The following is a 20,364-nucleotide window of genomic DNA, read 5'->3' as shown; positions in this document are numbered from 1 at the left end:
GAGGGTTGCTTGTGAAAGCCTTGACAGTCCTTGGTCCAACTCAAGTGAACAACTTCTGAATGTGCATTTAGAGTTGATTGGAGTTTGCATACTCCTCGCGTTCTCTTCTTGCCTGATAGGACATCCAATTAGTTCAAATTGCTGCCATACAAATTAACAGACAACATATTTCTGGAAAAAAATTAATACTAAACATTTTGAAATACAAAAAAAATCGATGCAATTGTGTGGTTTGCATCACTTAATGGTCAATGTTACATATACGGAACAAACTTTTAAGTGACTATACTTCGCCAAAAATAAACATTTTTCTTAGAAATCTATGTATGAATTTCAGAAACTCACCTTTTTGACAACTTACGAGACCATTTGGAGTAACATAATTCACTTTTTTACCATTGTTGAAGTCCACCATTTTCAGCGCCAATCTCTGATAGTGTAATTACAAAGATCGGGCATCAGATGGTGTCAAGTGTATACTAGGATCTCTTCTTGACGATCGTGGTTTCCTTTTATGTACTGATCGGGTTCAGACACTTTACCAGGTGTTTAAAGACACTGGTACATATATGTCACATTGGGCTTTAAAGGGTTAACAAGGTGATCAACTTTCCCATATTCATTTTCAGTACTTCAGTATTCGTTGCTTGTATTATAATCAGCAGGTCAACAAGACGAGTATGAGATGAATATACTTTTTGGATTTGACAGAACAATAATGATTAAATAAACTGAGATGGCTGTATAATATGCTACACACTTTAGATGATATTATGTTGGAATGCCTTGGTAGATGTATGCATAGCTATCATCACATATCACATACAAAAACATTGTCAGGAAATCAATATACAAAGAAACACCCACCTTGTTTTCTTTGTACAGATATTTAATATTTAGACTTGGGGCAACAGCCGTTGTTTTTACAGCACAATTTGCATAATTTATCAATACCTCCTGTGTACAATCACAAAACCATGACGTTAGATTTTTCTGTTTACATAGAAGTGGAAAACCAGACGGATTTTACAAGCATAATCTTTGTACAGTCAACATACATCTTTAAATAATCTGAGAATTATTCTTCAGAATTTCGTTCCCCTCGTAATGTTTGATCTCTCTGTCTATCTTTCTTTTTAAATAGAATTTCTGGACACAAAAATAGTATGAACGAACCACCAACTAAACATGCAACATCCATTGTTGTGAGCACATTTAAATTCTCCTGCAACTACTTGAGTTGATAAGATAAGGTTTGTCAGTGTTTGTATACTCTGGTAAAACTCTGTTGTGTCCGGTGTAAGGACAAGGTTTATAAGGTCTTTACTCCATCTAACTCCTGTAGGTATTCTGCCATGTCAAGAGAGTAACATAGTGCTTGGGTTTTCATCCCGTGATCATATGCGTTAATGTCAGATATCAAGGAAATCTTTCGGTTTCCTCTTGTAGAAAAAAAGATATGTACTTACAAGGTAGGAAATAAAGAGATGGCATTTCCGTGTGTGTGTGTGTGTGTGTATATCTTAGCTAGACCACACACAGGAAAGGGAGGTCACTTTCAGGAGGACTTGGCCATGCATGGTGTGGTACGGAGAAACTACTCACCCACGCGTGTATCAAAAAGGATCCATCTCAGGTGGGTAACCATTTTAGATAGAACATCAAGTCATTACATTGTTCAACTTTTTTTGGTCCTTTTTCAAATGACATATATACTGGAAAAATAAAACTATTTAAAAGTGGGGGTGCGTAAAAACTCAGTGAAAAGCTGGAATCTGGTGGGAATGTGTCTCTGGTGTTAAGAAAGTGTCTCCTTAGATTCTAGTCTATGTGAAGAGTCACTACTGTGTGTGTGTGTGTGTGTGTGTGTGTGTGTGTGTGTGTGTGTGTGTGTGTGTGTGTGTGTGTGTGTGTGTGTGTGTGTGTGTGTGTGTGTGTATGAGTCTGCTGGGACATTGGGCTGAAGACCGAGTTTCTGGGTTGAAATACAAGCACTGGATAATTTTGCTGAAAACAAAATACCTTTCTAATAAGCTATGTACTGTACATATAACATTTGATGATGTAAAAAACATGAAAACAACAGCTTATGTGCAATAAATAAAGTTGCATTTAACAGTATGAGAAAGCATACTTATAAAAATCAAATTTTAAGAGCTATATGTTCTTATTCATTCCCAAACTTGAAGGCAGTAAAAAAAATATACATGTGCACAATACACAAACAGAATAACCCATTGTCCCCTAAAATGCATTGCTAACTCAGACTGTAGAATCTAGATCGACTCATATAATTCAGACACAGTCACAACACGAAGTCTATGTTGCATAGAATCAGCTGGATAGAACCTGTGGTGTTTGGTCAATGTTTGGCAAAGATCAAAGGTCAAAAGGTCACTATCAAACCAACACACTTTGACCCTAGGCAGGACATCACTCGGAGTGTGTCCTTTCAACTGAAAGCCACGTTACACACCTTCAAACCTCACAGGTCCATAGCTTAGAGATGCACACCAGCCCATAGCAAAATAATGGGTCACCAGGACTATGACAAACATACCAAAATGTAATCATTGTAGCATTTCTTAATCAAAGCAACTTTGATTGAACTCATCTACAAACAATAGCCCCAGCTACCAACCTCTCCCCATAGACAAACAGAGAGCCCAATAGGATAGTTTGTACCTAGACATGTGATGGATAGACACACCAACAGAAACAGTCCAAAGCATGCCGCATCCACTAACTCCCCCACCCCACCCACCCATCCAAAGTATAGATAGACAACTTTTTGGAGGGGACCCTGATATATGAACCATGGGACACACTTTACTATACACAGGCCAAGAGGGTAATCAAGTATGGTCAACTATATTATATTACTATAATATATGACTATATCATTTATTTAATATATTCATTTGATATAGTTATTTATATATATATATTATATTTCTCTACGAGTTGGGACATCTATACATTCCATAACTTGACAAAGTGCTAAGTAAAACATGACAGTGTGCATGTGAAGCGATATTTTAAATGTGTGAATGTAAGAAGTCAGAACTACGCTAGTCTTATGCATAGTAGTTCACTGTGTATCTTACTAGGAGACAAACCAGGCTTGAATCACAGCTAAAACCTGTGCCCAATATTTCACATTCCAAAAATAATACGTTAAGCCACAATCATCCACAACGGATTGTCTGTGATAAGAATATATCTATTTATCTTTCACAACGACAGTGTACTCAACTATATACAAAGTGCAACTTTTCACTGTCACGTTCATTAGGTCACCCAACAGAAAACATTTTGCAACTGAAAACTAAAATGAGCATTTCTTCCTGGACAACAGCAGGTAGTCCCCTCCTTGTTTCAGTCTGTTTTCTTCCATTTGGTGCCTAATAAACATGACCCTGTGCACAAGACTACCCAGTCTGTTTAAACCACACCAATTATACTTAGAACAATGTTTATATAATATATCTGACATATCAGCATCTAAATTTACATCTAGAGAAAGAAGAGAAGGGGAAATATTGTTGTCCCAAAATGTAAAAACATGCTTGCCAAGGGCCAGATGAGGGAGTCATTTCAAATGGAGAATTAGAATTAAAGTGAGAGTATGTCACAAAATATACTGTGCGTCCCTGGATTCAAAATTCTTCATTCATCATTCAGTACTTAAACAATTGAGGAGAATAATCAATAAAACTCTAATAATCATAATTATAATACAAAAATAAGAGGTGCAATCTCCATAGAATACATCTTCAACATTTAATTCCCAAAATGCTTCATAAATGAATTAAATTCTTCTAACAATATACAAAGCCATGAGGGGAATCCACAGGTAGTTATAATTTCATTCATAAATAAAAACATCTCCAGTCAAATGAAGCAATGAAAGAATCTAAACGTGTCCATCCCCTGTATTTATGTGTCAGTCTCTTACGATCATCTTTCTTTGTGGTGTGTTTGAATGTGTTTGTGACTGTGTGTGTGAGCGTGTGTGTAATACCTGGTTGATTCTGTTCTTGCTTTGTTGCCTCAATGTCCTGCTCCCTCCCCTGGCTACACTACTTCCTGTAAACACAAGTTAATTTCCTGTAAACACATACCTACTTCCTCCCCACTACCCTTATCGCCAAATGCATGTCAAACAAAGGTTCTCTCCCCAATCCCCAGTCACAGCTCAAGCAATTAAAACGCTGACCCCTGACCCTTGACACCAAAACTCAAGATCCACAGGATACGTAAGAGATGTCTAACTCCCGCACCCTAACGGTCCTCACCCCCACCCCAATGGTGGACCTGTGAGTATGTTCAGTAGGTCCATAAAGAGTGGATCAGTGATGGAGACAGTAAACTCGAGCGCCCTAGCCGTCCTCGTCTTTCTCTCTGTGAGTTAAGAGCCTATAGAATAGACAAGGTTAATAGTAGGTTCTTTAGGAGTGGATCTGAGCAGAGCTAGCCAGCAGTTTGTGCCAGCTGACCACTCGCTTCCGCACGTCCACCTTATCCAGCCAGATGTAGGCCTCGCCGATCAGGGTCTTCTTAATGAACTTCCCCCCATTGGACACCAGGAAGAGCTGGACAGAGGAGAGAGAAGAGTTAGACACCAGGAAGAGCTGGACAGAGGAGAGAGAAGAGTTAGACACCAGGAAGAGCTGGACAGAGGAGAGAGAGGAGTTAGACACCAGGAAGACCTGGACAGAAGAGAGAGAAGAGTTAGACACCAGGAAGAGCTGGACAGAGGAGAGAGAAGAGTTAGACACCAGGAAGAGCTGGACAGAGGAGAGAGAAGAGTTAGACACCAGGAAGAGCTGGACAGAGGAGAGAGAGGAGTTAGACACCAGGAAGACCTGGACAGAGGAGAGAGAAGAGTTAGACACCAGGAAGAGCTGGACAGAGAAGAGTTAGACACCAGGAAGAGCTGGACAGAGAAGAGTTAGACACCAAGAAGAGCTGGACAGAGAAGAGTTAGACACCAGGAAAAGCTGGACAGAGGAGAGAAGAGTTAGACACCAGGAAGAGCTGGACAGAAGAGAGAGAAGAGTTAGACACCAGGAAGAGCTGGACAGAGGAGAGAGAAGAGTTAGACACCAGGAAAAGCTGGACAGAGGACAGAAGAGTTAGACACCAGGAAGAGCTGGACAGAGGAGAGAGAAGAGTTAGACACCAGGAAGACCTGGACAGAGGAGAGAGAAGAGTTAGACACCAGGAAAAGCTGGACAGAGGAGAGAAGAGTTAGACACCAGGAAGAGCTGGACAGAGGAGAGAGAAGAGTTAGACACCAGGAAGAGCTGGACAGAGAAGAGTTAGACACCAAGAAGAGCTGGACAGAGTACCAGAGCGCCAAGTCTAGGTCCAAAAAGCCATAAGACTCCTGAACAGTTAATCAAATGGCTACCCCGACTATTTGCATTGCCCCCCCCCCCACGCTGCTGCTACTCTCTGTTATTATCTATGCATAGTCACTTTAATAACTCTACCTACATGTACATATTACCTCAATTACCTCGACACCGGTGCCCCCGCACATTGACTCTGTACCGGTACCCGCTACTGTTATTTACTGCTGCTCTTTAATTATTTGTTATTCTTATCTCTGACTTTTTAATTTTAGGTATTTTTTTTGTATTTTCTTAAAACTGCATTGTTGGTTAAGGGCTTGTAAGTAAGCATTTCACTGTATTCTGCGCATGTGATAAATACAATTTGATTTGAGAGAGAAGAGTCCTGTTTAGAACAGACATCAAGCAGACACTTTTATCCAGAGTATTCTTGGTAACCAGGACCAAACATTGCGTGCGTGGGAGCTGGCTACTCGAATGAATGTAACTTTCTGTCACAAGAGTTCATATCCAGCGTGACACACAGAGCATGTGATATAGGGGGCAGCAGTACAGCACACATACGAGCATCCTACATATTATACTTTAAATGACATATAACAGTATCTAAGAAGAAAAATAACAGTATCTAAGACAAGGAAAGAGATGCACGAGGTAAATAGACATTCAGGCAGGCAGACAGACAGACCTGCAGAGAGTGGCCGGTGGGGTTCATGCAGAATCTGAAGGTCTCGTTGAAGGAGGGCTCGCGGTCGTGACGACATACCCGGGTCTTCTTCTTGATGATCCTCTTCTGGGTCGCAATGTTCACCACATACAGCTTCACATAGAGGTCTGTAGACACACACACACAGACATATGAGCACACACTACATTTGTCACAAAAGAGTTGTCTTCCATTTTCTGAAACAGTGTGTGTGTGTGTGTGTGTGTGTGTGTGTGTGTGTGTGTGTGTGTGTGTGTGTGCATGTACCTGAATTCACATGTATCTGTACAGTTTGAGTGTTCGTGTGTGTGCGAGCGAATGTGCATCGACATGAGTGTGTAAACGTGTGTGTGTGTGTGTGTACATGTTTGTGTGTAATGTACATGTGCATATAGCAGTACCTGGCAGGTGGTCTGGAGACTTGAACTTGTAGGTGATGTTTCTGCACTGGAGGATCTCCAACACCAGCTGGTCTCCCTCTGTCTTCAGCTCCTTCCTCAGAGCTATCTTGATCTCTCCCATTACCTGGGTCTTACCTACACACACACACACACACACACACACACACACACACACACACACACACACACACACACACACACACACACACACACACACACACACACGCGCGCACACACACGCACACACACACGTTAATTCACATACACACACACCGGTGGAGGTCGGTGCCGTTTTAAGATGAGGGAGGACGATCATTTTTTTTTACGAGCATGGCCTTATTTCTATTACTGCATATTGGATGACTGTCATTCATATTCCATTCACCCAGCTCAATGTAACAGCAATAGGTTTAGATACTACATGATACTACAATTTTCCCTGTACCCATCATGAGGTTGCTACAACCTAGTCTGTGAATGCAAGTTTACAATGTAGGTGCACAGGTCGAGAGAAATTTGAGTAATCAAAGTGTCAGACATTGACACATTCACTCTTGCCTGCCTCTAGCTGAGCTAGGGTGTAATCATTAGTCCAACAGTTGAATATGAGAGTTTTCATTGGACAAATTCAGGTATGTTGATCCCCGTTTCGTTCCGTTTGCTTCCGTTTAAGAAACGTTTTTTCAACAGAATCGGCGGAATGAATACACCCGTGATCACATGCAAACACAGTTCACTTTGATCCCTTTGATCGTTGTATAATCCCTTATCACATCTACATGCTCTCCTCCTCTCACCTTTTCCCTTCGCTTGTGGACTTCAATGCACAACACATTAGCTGCCTGTGACCAGGCAAAAAAAACTTTCCAAGCCAAACCTTCATATCATAACCGTTAACTGCTACACACAGCCTACATCGTTGTCACTATATTAACGTCATAGTCAACATAGCTACTAGAACTAATGCGTTAATAAACCCGCTATAATCATGCAGTACAGTGTACAGTCAGCAGCAAGCAGTTTAGCAGTCACCGGCGGGCCCCTGTGGCAATAAATTAATAAAACCAAAAGCTTACCTTGACTTGGAAAAGTTCCAGTGTTGGATAGCCATATCCAGCTAGCTAACATTGCATCCCTCTCTGTTTGAGCCGGTTTGTTTGAGTAGGCTAAACTAGCTAGCTGCATTCGCTAGCTAAGTGAAAGTGAAAAAAATGCAACTAAATATATCGCTCTCTCCTTCATTTTTAAAGAAATTAATTTGTTCAAAACTGTTCAACTATTGTCTTTCTCTTTGAGTCAACTACTGACCACATTGTATGCACTGCAGTGCTAGCTAGCTGTAGCTTATGCTTTCAGTACTAGATTCATTCTCTGATCCTTTGATTGGGTGGACAACATGTCAGTTCATACTACAAGAGCTCTGATAGGTTGGAGGACATCCTCTGGAAGATAATTACTGTGTAAGTCTATGGAATGTGGCGAGAACCAATAGCCTCCTAGGTTTTGTATTGAAGTCAATGTACCCAGAAGGGGACGGAAGCTAGCTGTCCTCTACACCATGGTGCTACCCTACAGAGTGCTGTTGAGGCTACTGTAGACCTTCATTGCAAAACAGTGTTTTAATAAATTATTTGGTGACGTGAATATATTTAGTATTGTTTTATCTAAAAAGGATAACTTTTTAATGTTTCACTATTTTTATGAAATCCAATAACGATGATGGTCCTCCCCTTCCTTCTCTGATCACTAGAGTGTTCCTTCCATGACACGTGTCAGTACTGTATGAAGTATGCTCATAAGGTCAGATGAATGTGACTGGTGCTGTCACTTCTTGATGACCTATGACTTCACACCAATCATAACACTCACACTGGGATTCGACTAAACCTGCCCTAGAGAGCAGACCAGCTAACCATAGTTATATCTGAGGGAGGTGTTGACACATATTGTACACACTGAAGCTCACAAGGACATACTCACACCTATACACACACATGCATGCACACCATAGAATTACACTTCCACCTCCAGGTGCTATACACACACACACACGCACACACACACACACACACACACACACACACACACACACACACACACACACACCACTGTGACTTACCCTCAGAGTCCATATGGCCCATTGGTGACATCATCCCGTCCGTGCCATTTGGAATCTTCCCACTGTCCGGAACAAGATCATATCAAAATACAGAAATATATACACTGAGTGCACAAAACATTAGGATGTAAAATACAGTATATACAATAACCAAACTCACAACCGAGGGACCTGGAAGATGGCACTGTCCACGGCATTAGTCCCACCCTCATCCTCCAATAGGCTGTAAGCACTGCCACTCAGACCGCTGTCCAATGAGGCAGCTGTTACCGGGGCGTCGCCGGACCTGCCGGGCCGTGCTGTATGGAGATTGGACCACACAAGTCATGAGAGAGAGAGAGGGAGCCCTATATAGGCCTGGTTGAGAATGTACTGCCTTATGTGGGTGCACTATAGGTCTCAATAAAGGCCTGGGTAACTGTCTCCTTCGGTTCCATTTTTTATATAGTATTACACCACCCATGCCTACTGTTACCATATTAAATATTATTTAGCACTTTGAGTGTGATGTATAGCTCTTCCACTTTATGTGACATAACATGGTGTGTGTGTGTGTGTGTGTCTTATCTACAGAATAAGGGCAGCCAACACCTCTCCCCCAATACACACCAAATTGTCATTATGAATAGCACCACAATACTATAGAAGACAGGCATGAAACATACATGAATGGGCAGATGTAGTAACATACATACAGTATCATCCCTCACACATAAACAGGACAACCTTTTCAAACGGCTTCATCATCGGACACACAGAGAGAACACAAGGACATACACACATAACGATCCAGAGAAACAGTATCAAACATTAAGCAACATAAATATGTTCACAACAGACCAAACAAAAGACCCACAGACCCTATTACGCGTTAGTAATCTAAATGTTGGACTACGTGTGTGTCTCTGCTTTGTGGGGCTAACTAATCATCTTACTCTAAAACACATTGACGTAAAGTTTCTTATGAGCAATTTTACATTTGTTATGCAATCATCACAATTACATCTTAGTAACTGATCGTAGTTTCAAAACTTGAATTGTTTAAATGCCTATTTATGTGTTTGCTTTGCAAAAGTTACGTATAATAAATGCACTGTTTATATTCACAGCAACTTCTACAGTAAGTAAGTGTGTAACTGACTGGGTTTGACCTGGGTCTTCTTTGTTCCACAAGACTGTGTTAGCCAGCTGAGCTAAAGCCTAGGCATTAGCTCTGAGATCTAAATGCCAAAACAAGTTAAAATCACTTCTTTAGGTCTGGCAAGGTTATACACAAAACCACCTCTGTTACATAAGTGCAGTGGTGAGATAGATATAGAGTATGACTGGTTGGTTGTGAATGGCGTGGCGTGGGATGTGTGAGTCACGTGACATGAAACTGGATCTATGCCGACGCTCTTCTCTCAGGCCTCTCGACACGATAAGAAAAAATAAACGTTTGCTAATACCATTTAATGACCCAAGGGAAAAACGGAGTAAAAAAGTGTACAGGTACTTTATAAAGTATTATAAACTGCCCTGAATGCTGATTGGCTGACAGCCGTGTTATATCAGACCGTATACCATGGGTATGACAAAACATTTATTTGTACTGCTCTAATGACATTGGTAACCAGTTTATAATAGCAATAAAGAACCTCGGGGGTTTGTGATATATGGCCAATATACCACGGCTAACGGCTGTGTCCTAGCACTCTGCTTTGCGTTGTGCTTATGAACAGCCCTTAGCCGTGGTATATTGGCCATATACCACACCCCCTCGGGCCTATTGCTTAATGGTTTTATGGTAATTGCTGTCAAAGCATGATTTATTGTTAGGGAACAATGCCGGAGCCCTGGATTGATAGTCTATTTCCTGGTATTAGCAAACTGTGTCCGCGGTCATTAAGAAATTGTGTCTCGCTGCATGAATCTCTGGCTGTGTGGCTGGCTGTGTGGCTGTGTGTTAGCTCTTTCTCTCTCGCTCTCTCTCTGGTCACAATCTCTCCTAATATCCCTTTCTGTCTGTTGTACCTTGTCAGATCTCTTTCTGTCTGTTGTATTGTGTCAGATCTCTTTCTGTCTGTTGTATTGTGTCAGATCTCTTTCTGTCTGTTGTATTGTGTCAGATCGCTCTCTTTCTGCAGGTGTGCGTTAGTAGTATCCCAGCCTGTCTCTCTCCGGCTGCAACAATCTTTGCAGTCAGTCACACGACAGAGACGTGCGACTCTCACCTTCTTCCCTCTGTGGCCTCTCTTCAGACATGGCTTTCCTGAAGGTCAGGTGTCTGCCGTCTGCTTGGATCCCATTGGCCGATGCTGCCGGGCCCGGCGGGGCGGGGAGCGAATCGGATTGGGCTTTCTGAATGGTGAGCACGCCCACTATGGTGTGTCTGTGGTGCCTCAGGGAGAGGCGGCCTCTTTGGGCTGGGGGGTAGGAGACTGGAGGGGATAAGGGGCGCAGGCGTGGGACAGGGTCACGCCAAGGAGGTAGAGGGCAGAGGTCAAGACCGGGGGCAGGGGGCAGGCAAGATGGAGACTCAGAAAGCAGGAATATCATCACCATTGAAACCAGCTTTACTGTCAGTCACATGCAGCCACAGTGCGCGGTGCACAGTCGCCCCGGCCCTCCACATCACATAGGGGTGGGGCGTCTACTGATGTGCATTGTGGTCCAAAAATAAAAAAAAGTGTGGGTGGGAGAGGGGCAGCGGACTGCATGCACAGCCATATCCGAGTGGAGTAGCTTCAGAAAGCCGGCCATTTTGGTATAAAACAGAAACCAAAATAAGTCCAAAACACAGGGAAAAAAAGGGATAATGAAATTTAAACGGAGGGAGAGGGTTAGGTTGGGAGACTTTCTTCTGAGTTCATCGTTGTAAATGCTTGGATCAGGTAGCTGAAACGATTCAAGTGATATCTAAGTGTAATTCCTAGCCTTCCCTCTCTTGGACCATGACACCATGACTAATCCAAACTGAATAAAATATACTGTGTCTACTAATCTACTGAGTCTACTGTGTGTACCATAGTAGTCATTGGCTTGATTAGTCATGTGAGAGCTCTGGCAGTGGTGCTGTGTTCAGACACTGATTCACAAGTGGTCCCAAAGTGATTTTTCAAAAGCCCTACTTGTTTGTCGGGAGTCAGTCTTGTTTAAGATCATCGTTGTCATTCTGTGACATTGTGTTAACTGTCTTACAAAATTAAATAATACAAGAACATTTAAAAGAATGTTTGAAACAAAGGGACGATGATTAAGCCTGCAACCTTATGATTCGTTATTTAAACGTTTAGTTCCAATTTATGACATCATTTAACAGAGGGTTTAGTGTCTGTTTTTAGAAACGTTAGATTAATTGTAGTAATTGTATATTGCCCTTTTATCAAACGTTTAACCAATGAAGTATAAAATGTTTTTAACAGCAATCTTTGTGGCCCTGGAGGTTCGTTGAAACAAGGTAAACTTAGGAGTAAACTTAAGTGTAAACTCTAAAACAAGAAGTGGTAGAATACGGTAAGTGTGATGCTGGATCTACACACCGTGGAACATACAGAAGAGAAGCAGTGAGAGGGGGGGAGTACGGAAGGCACCAGAAGTAGGAAAAATAAAAAAAGGAGGGGGAAAAAAAAGGAAAAGGGGAAAAAGAGAAAACAAAGAAAACAGCTCAAACTGGACAGAAGGGGGAACAGATGAGCGCAAGGCGGCCATGCTGCGGAGGCTTTATTTGCGTCTTTTACTTGGTTGGAGGCGGTGCTGTTGCTGCGGAGCCGGAGCTTCACCCGTTGCTACAGCGACACCGCCGTCGCCATCCTGCTGGTGTTGCCTTGCACTTTTGCGAGGCGCCGCACGTGGAGCCGCGCGTGGCGTATGTTGGCTGTGGCCCTCGGACGGGGAAGGCTTCGATGTGCCGGGGCTACTGTGAGATTTCTCAATAGTGGGCACCTGCGTGTCTAGAACAACCAAATTCACCAATTACCATCTATTATTACCATTAAAGCTACCATCTGTTGTTGTGCTCTTCTGTTTTTACATCAGGGCTAGATAGCTACTAAGCTACATGCCACGTTCTGTAGCGCCCTGTTTAAATGACCCTTTGGAAGTGGGTATTTTCCAATTGTTTGGGCCACATAAGTTTTCCACTTAAATTTGGGGTTTTCCAATGAAGTTTAGGGTTAAGACTGAGGAGGTGGGGGTTGTTTTCAAGCCTTCCATGGCCATGTTGTGTCAGGACGAGAATGGAGGAAGCTGAGAGTAGGAAAAGTCTGAGCTGAGTGGAGTCATGGCAACAGCAGAAAATAAAAACATGGCAAAGCAAAGAGCATGAATCCAAAGCTGTAATGGGTGAGTCTGAATAGTGAGGGAGAAGTGACAGAGGGGGGATAGAAAGAGAGACAGAGAGAAAGAGAGAGACAGGCAGAGAGATAGATAGGCAGACAGAGAGAGAGACTAAGACAGCTAGAGAAAACGAGAGAGAGAAGAGAGACAAAGACAGAGAGAAAACGAGAGAGAGAGAAATAAAGAGAACAAGGGAGAAAGGGAGAGAGAACCAGAACAGGTACAGATAGAGAGAAAGGAGTAGGGTAGGTTGTTCATGATGACTAAGAGGTCAGAGGGAAGGGAAAGACAGAACCTCTCCTACCCTTGGCTGGATCAGGGAAGATCCCGTGGCTCCGGCTCTTGATGACCGACGACTTGGGCGAGTCCTGGTTCCCGTGGGCGGGGGTTTTGGGGGAGGCGTGCTGCGAGGGGGGCTTGGGGGAGTCCTGGTTACCGTGGGCAGGGGTTTTGGGGGAGGCGTGCTGCGAGGGGGGCTTGGGGGAGTGCTGGCGCCCCTGTGCTGAAAGGGAGCGCCGGTGGTGCTCTCCCTCACTCTGTTCCTTCAGAGGGAGCCAGCGTGGGACGTTATCCATGTTAGCTGTGTTGGACAGGTCCATCAACACCTAGAAGAACACCCACACACATCCCCTTTAACATCAAGAACACCCACACACATCCCCTTTAACATCAACCTCACATAGTGGATGGCTGCTACTTATCGGTAACTTACAGCAGCATCACAGTAATGTATGTCACCCTCACAGAAGTGCTATGGACAAAATGCATGTCTCTCTCTCTCACCTCTCCCAGAAAGTCATTGGAGGAGCACTTGTCGTAGTCCCACACGCTCACCTCCAGCAGCTTCTTCCTCAGCTGAAACACACCACACACACACACACACACACACACACACACACACACACACACACACACACACACCACACACACACCACACACACAATTATTCCTCTAAACTCACAAATGCAGTATTCACTGTAACCAACACACGTGAACCACACAGGACATTGTGGTTATTCCAAAAGCAGTTAGTGATACTGTACCAGTACCTGTTCCAGGTGGATGTTCTTATAGATAACAGTCTGGTTCCACTCTGGGTTCAGACTCTGGCCAGCTTGTTTTGATCTCCTCTTATTCTCAGCACTGGAATCACACACAGACAGAGCAGGCCATTAGCAAGGTATACACACACACACACACACACACACACACACACACACACACACACACACACACACACACACACACACACACACACACACACACACACACACACACACACACACACACACACACACACACACAACCACACACACAACCACACACACACAACCACACACACACACACACACACACACACACACACACACACACACACACACACACACACACACACACACACACACACACACACACACAAAACACAGAAATTCAGAGCACAATAGCACAATGTTAGGGTGCAGGGCACAATGAAAGGAAGTAGCGAGCTATGTTAAGATGTAGGGCACAATGTAAGGGGGTACGGAACAATTTAGGGCACAATTAAAATGGAAGACTATAGGGAACAACACTGGATACAATGGAAACCACAATATCAACGTCAGGGGTGGTACAAAGTAAAACACAATGTTAGAAAAACAATTTAGGGTATTTTATATGTCTGACAGACATGTAGGGAAATGAGTTATGGGAAAGTGGGGAATCATATGTCAGGTCATATCGTAGCGATTAGAGGTAGAGTCTACTGTAGTATGCATATTAGAACACAATCTAAGGAGGTAGGGAACAATATGAGGGCATAGGGCAGAAGTGTACAATGCATGGGAGTGGAAAGGTGTTAGAGTGAGTACACGGTGACTTGCTGGGGTTATACGCTCGTCACCAGCTCCACATGCATTGGGCCCTGAGCCTTCAACTCAATCGTCATCACAATCCAGGTCCAACCTTACTACAACCTAACAGCAACCATCAAAGTCAAAAGTCAGAGTGGGCAAATCACATACCTGGCATTCTGGACAACCATGACCTGACTGAATGGGTCCAGCATGCATTAAATATAAAAACAGCATACAAAAACAAGGGTCAGTGTCAGGGGGAGGGGGTAGGAGTGTGTGTGGGGTGTGTGTGGATGTAGTTTTGGTGGGTGGGGGGGGGTTAAGTGAGCAGTGAGGGTTCAGGTGTGTGGTGGGGAGGGGGGGAGTGTGGTGTGTGTGTGTGTGTGTGTGTGTATTTGGGGAGGTCAGTAACAGGGAAGTGGGCATGGGGCACAGGATATGTGTTGGGGCAGTGAGAGAGGAATGTGTCTGTGTGTATTGTGAGTGTGTATTTTCCCCCAGCGTGTGTGTGCTTGTATATGCATGTGTGTAACACTATAAAAGTCCAGTGGTCTCTAAGGACTCCATAGATAAGGGTAGGGTAAGTGGGAGAGCTGATTACAACATGACATAATCACATTGAGCACTGAGATCCAGACGGCTACAGTGTGGATCGTATTACGAGCTATTATGAGTCTTATCGATTTCCCTGCTCTATTCCGCCTAGCAACAAGAGCAAAGGGGAAAACTCAGCAGAACTGCATGGCAAAATATAACATCATTTACATCCTGTTTAGGGTATTACATGTGTGTTGTTTGACGCTGATTAGGTGTTAATGACTCCCTTCATAAAAACTAGGTATCAAATGTCTACATAGAAACAGTTCCTAGAATGGTAATTACATTTCATGTCATGTGACAGGCTTGTAACAGGCTTATCATAGTGGCATGATGGAATTGATCTGACATCAGGTGTGGGTGCATAGAACACAAAACATGCCATGGCCAGCTAAAATCAATCGTAAATTGATGTTAAGATGAATGGGAGTTCGTTTTGAGCTTTCCAAAATGGCTTCCTTTTGAAGTGGTCTAGCCATGGTTTTAATGGTAATCTTGGTTCTATGCATTTCTTCCGTATGAATGCGTTTGTCTACATGACCTGAAATTCACAAGGCCTTTTACACACGTGAAACACCCTGAAACTAAACTAATCACCTTTCCAGTGTTTTATATACACTTAACACAATTACAGTAACACTTTACCACACAACCATTCAACACTGCTATCGATAATGCTTCCACTGCGATATGACACAGTTCCTTATTAACTCACAGTGATGCACATCCGATAAGGAAATGCTCTGGTAACATTACAGAGCATAGATAGATGGACAGAGCACAGCAACAGAGCAAGGATGAAAAGTGAAAGAGTTACATAATGGCTGTAGTGTGTAGGCTACTTCTGTGAAGTATTCTGTGAAGTATACTTAACTTCTCTCACCAAAGAGATTGTTCTCTCCTTAACTTGACTTGTTCCAGTGTTTCTGTCCCTACCTCTCTGCTTTAGTCTAGAATCCAAATGGAATACCACTCCTCACTGCTTGCCTGCAAACTAAACTGTATATACTTTCATTTCAATTTAAAAAAATAATGATATTCAGTTTGGATTCCAGACGAGCTTTCTTTGGTAGGGTTGTAGAATTCTGATAAGTTTCCCAAAATTCCCAAGTTTTCCAGAAATCCGGATCGGAGGATTCCGGATAAGCCGCTTATTCTCTCCTGACTGCAAGAATCTTCCAGACAGGATTTTATTTAGAAACCTGGGAACTTTGTGAAAGTTATCAGAATGTTGTAAACCCTACTGGTAGCGTATCCAACAGACTCACCCCCTCCCCGGTAGGAGGTAGACTTTGACGAAGGGGTCGGAGTAGCCGTTGTTGTCTCGGGGGGCCAGGTTCCTGGCTTGGAGCACGTGAACAATCAGGTTCCCCAGCTGCTTGTCATAGTTGATTTGAAGCTGCAAAATCAAGAGACGGTGGAATCTCAACGAGACGACTGGTCTTAGTAAAACACCTTATGAAGTGCATGGATATACAAGCAGTGGTGAGTCAAGGAATCTCAAAACAAGGCTTGGTCAGCTGACCTGTATCTCTCCAGTAACAGGGTGGGATTGTGTCTTCACTGCTTCCGCAGACTGGAAGATGAGAGAAACACATTTAGAAACAGCAAGTGTGTGTGTGTGCGTGTAAAGAACTGTCAATGAGTACAGAATTATGCATAAGATTAGTTAGAAACGCTTTCAAACTAAAATGCATACAACATACAGTATGTGCCAATATAGAATTTCCTCTATTGAAAATTAGACAGTTCTTTTGAACATAAAATATGTTCTAGTCATGCAACCAGAAGATGACGCCTGTGTTCAATTTATCTCCACATCATCCTCCACCCGTTCACCTTGCTGCTGTGGCGTTTCTTGCTGACGGAGGGCGACCCCGGCTGGCCCGGACTCTGGATGGCGCTAGAAGTGGCCGAGGCGGCGCCTGAGACGGCAGAGTGGGGTCCTTTCTCTCCCCCCACCGTGGAGGAGGAGGACGTGGCGGTGGTAGGTGGAGGAGCCTGCTGCTGGGACACCTTCTGTAGCTCTGCAGCCAGTTGCTTCGGATCCACCCCCGGAGACCTGGGGGGTCTGTCACCTAGAGCACAGACACGCACGTATGGACACAAATTCACAAAGAGAAACACACACACACGTTTGAAGTTATGGAATCATTCACTGTGGTAGAGGCCATAGTGATTGAAATATTCTAGTTGCAGAACCTTTAGTGAGGAGAGTCAAGGGAGAGAGGGGAAGTTGAGAGAGAAGGTAAAGAAAAACGAGAGAGAAGGGGAAGATAGCAGAGACAGAGGGGGGGAGGAGACCCTGGGGTGAAGAGGCTAAGCTCTTAGTCTACCTAGTTTGTTCTGGTCTGGGAGATCAAGGTGCTGAGAGCCATCAGAGTCAGCCAGCATGTTCAGATCTCTGAGAGAGAGAGAGAGAGAGAGAGAGAGAGAGAGAGAGAGAGAGAGAGAGAGAGAGAGAGAGAGAGAGAGAGAGGAGAGAGAGAGAGAGAGAGAGAGAGAGAGAGAGAGAGAGAGAGAGAGAGAGAGAGAGAGAGAGTGAGAGAGAGAGAGAGCGACAGGTTGGGAAGAGAGAAAAGAGAAAAAAATTGTGTCAAAAAGAGAGGACAGAGATGAGTGTGAGAGAGAAGTCACCAGTAAAGTGAGGGAGTGCGAGGCAATGAGATGAATTTAGAGAAGACTGAGATTTTAAAAATAAATGTACTCTATGTGAATCAGAAACAGCCCACTCTAGAGAACTACTGAAGCTAATGAAGACTGCTCACTTTCAAGTATTTGAGGTGGAACCCCCGCAAGGCTCTTACCAGTGAGTGTAGGTGGCTGTGCTCAAATATATATCTTAAGGCTTAAATTCCTCTATCAAATCGTGACAAACGATAAAGGGAGAAGAGAGAGAGGAAGGTAGCTGGACAGAGAGAAACAGAAGGAGAGGGAAAGACATAGAGAGAGAAAGAGTGACAGGAATAGAGAGAGAGAGGTAGCCTAAGACCAATAAGAAAGGGAGAGACAGTCACAGAGAGAAAGTGGGACGGAGAGAGCGAGGAGAAAATATGCTCACAGTCTCACGCAGAGTTCTGCCTGGCCACACTGCTGTACCACAAGCCCCTGCACTTCCTCGTAGGTCTTCCCCGTCAGAGGAAGCCCGTTCCACTCCAGCACCTGCATTCCTATATTCACACACGCACACAAACATAGTTCGTTTATTCTATAAAATGTATCGCACCTAATTCTCACACTCGAAAACTGAAACCAATTAGCTAAGTGTAAAGTGTATCACCTCACACACAAACAGAAACACACCACACCATCATCAATAACACAGAGTACCAATGAGTCCTGTTTTAACACCACAACACACTGCTGTGCAGCCTCTTATAAACGCTCTCTTTCTCCAACAACCCCATGCTTCGAAGAAAGTTAAACCACATGACCACAGGGTCAGTAGCAGGGTTTGGATCAATTCCATTTCAATTCAGTCAGTACATGAGATCACATTCAAATTCTAGAATTGAAAAGTGTTGCTTTTTCACATCTTGTACTGAAGTTTCGATTCACTTCCTGAATTGAAACGGAATTGACCCTGGTCAGTAGAGGTCAGATCAGGCCAAAGCAATACAAACACACACACACACACGCACACACACACGCACACGCACACACACGTCACACACACAGACCAGTCCTACAGCACTGCAAATGCACACACACTCCGTGCTGTCCAGCAGCACTCACACAGGTGAAAGCGAGTCTTGACGTAGGCCAGGTAGACTCTCTGACTGCGCCGGTGCTCCTGAGCTGTATTACCCACATGGAGTTTCACACTAGTTACTCAGTGACACAGTATGGCAGTATGACTCATCACACACACTCGGCCTGAGCCTTCGCACCTGCTAGAATTGACACAGTTCTGTATTCACACCGCTCACTGTGAGAAACCATGTTCCAAAGTTTCAGCGGAAGTGTCACCTTACACAGAGACACTTTGTTTGGAACTGACACAGTCGTAGCTGCAGCTCTCCATGGTAACGTTTTCGCTGACAAAACGATGAGCTCTGCGAGAGTGAAAGGTAACAGTGTCACTAGGCTGCTACCCATCTCCTTCAGGCCTGGAGGTTTTAGTCATCGGATAATAAATACTTCTGGTGAATGCAACTTCTTGGGATCATATTAAATGTGTGTGTTAATGAGTGCATGCAGATATGTGGAGTAAGAAGAACATGTATTTAATTTGAATGAGGATTGATGATCTGTACTGTTTGGAGATGGACATTTATCAGGGCCGTGTTCAGTAGGGAAAACATCTTGAAACAGAGAGCTACTGGATCTAAATTTGTACAATAAGAAGAACACAGGTGTTCATTATCAGTTGCAAAATGTTTTGCGATGGTGTGCCCTAATGAACACAACCCAGGTGTTGACTGTATGCAGAAGAGATTGAAGATGGTGCCTCCACAGCTGACCTATTAGACGAGTGCAGAGGTGAGATCCAACCTGTCACAGTATTGATAAATACACATACAGGTCCAGACCAACCTGTAGTTAAAGATCATTCTGAGACAGCTGACACAGAGGAAGAACAGCTGTTATTCAATTTATAAAAATGTTATTTAACCTTTATTTAACTAGGCAAGTCAGTTAAGAACAAATTCATATTTACAATTCAAGCCCATGATAAATCAGAGAGGGAGGGAGGTCGGGAGGGAGGGAGGGAGGCCGGGAGGGAGGGAGGCCGGGAGGGAGGGAGGCCGGGAGGGAGGGAGGGAGGCCGGGAGGGAGGGAGGCCGGGAGGGAGGGAGGGAGGACAAAGATAAATTGATGGAGGAGAGATTGGTCAGGTGCAGGGAAGAAAGGACAGAGATAAAGCAAGAGGGAGGGAGGGAGGGAGGGAGAGTGAAGGAGGGAAAGATGAAGAAAAATGGGGAGAGAGGGCACACACACACACCGAATGCATGCACGCAAACACAATAACACAGACACACACACAGTGTGACAGATGGATGGCCCTAGCTCCCACCAGGTGGCTCTG

At 43.8% G+C, this 20,364-nt stretch overlaps 1 protein-coding gene across 1 annotated transcript in view; it reads right to left on the bottom strand.

The window, feature by feature from the left end:
• Positions 1 to 3,212: 3,212 nt before the first annotated feature.
• LOC115180119 (protein piccolo) overlaps positions 3,213 to 20,364 on the bottom strand; it is a 38,591-nt gene continuing 21,439 nt past the window's right edge. Inside the window, exons 10-25 of the mRNA XM_029742019.1 lie at positions 18,397 to 18,505; positions 17,672 to 17,739; positions 17,175 to 17,413; positions 16,861 to 16,911; positions 16,604 to 16,734; positions 14,907 to 14,933; positions 13,953 to 14,046; positions 13,687 to 13,758; positions 13,208 to 13,508; positions 12,306 to 12,518; positions 10,800 to 11,006; positions 8,747 to 8,885; positions 8,587 to 8,648; positions 6,468 to 6,602; positions 6,049 to 6,194; positions 3,213 to 4,595 (exon numbers count right to left, since the gene is read on the bottom strand). Of these exons, the coding sequence (XP_029597879.1) occupies positions 4,452 to 4,595; positions 6,049 to 6,194; positions 6,468 to 6,602; positions 8,587 to 8,648; positions 8,747 to 8,885; positions 10,800 to 11,006; positions 12,306 to 12,518; positions 13,208 to 13,508; positions 13,687 to 13,758; positions 13,953 to 14,046; positions 14,907 to 14,933; positions 16,604 to 16,734; positions 16,861 to 16,911; positions 17,175 to 17,413; positions 17,672 to 17,739; positions 18,397 to 18,505 (2,138 nt within the window). The 3' untranslated portion in view covers positions 3,213 to 4,451. The remainder of the gene's footprint in view (positions 4,596 to 6,048; positions 6,195 to 6,467; positions 6,603 to 8,586; positions 8,649 to 8,746; positions 8,886 to 10,799; positions 11,007 to 12,305; positions 12,519 to 13,207; positions 13,509 to 13,686; positions 13,759 to 13,952; positions 14,047 to 14,906; positions 14,934 to 16,603; positions 16,735 to 16,860; positions 16,912 to 17,174; positions 17,414 to 17,671; positions 17,740 to 18,396; positions 18,506 to 20,364) is intronic.

This window comes from Salmo trutta, chromosome 40 (assembly GCF_901001165.1).
Source record: "Salmo trutta chromosome 40, fSalTru1.1, whole genome shotgun sequence".
In the NCBI taxonomy this organism is placed as follows: domain Eukaryota; kingdom Metazoa; phylum Chordata; class Actinopteri; order Salmoniformes; family Salmonidae; genus Salmo; species Salmo trutta.
This window is presented reverse-complemented; position numbering and strand designations above follow the sequence as displayed.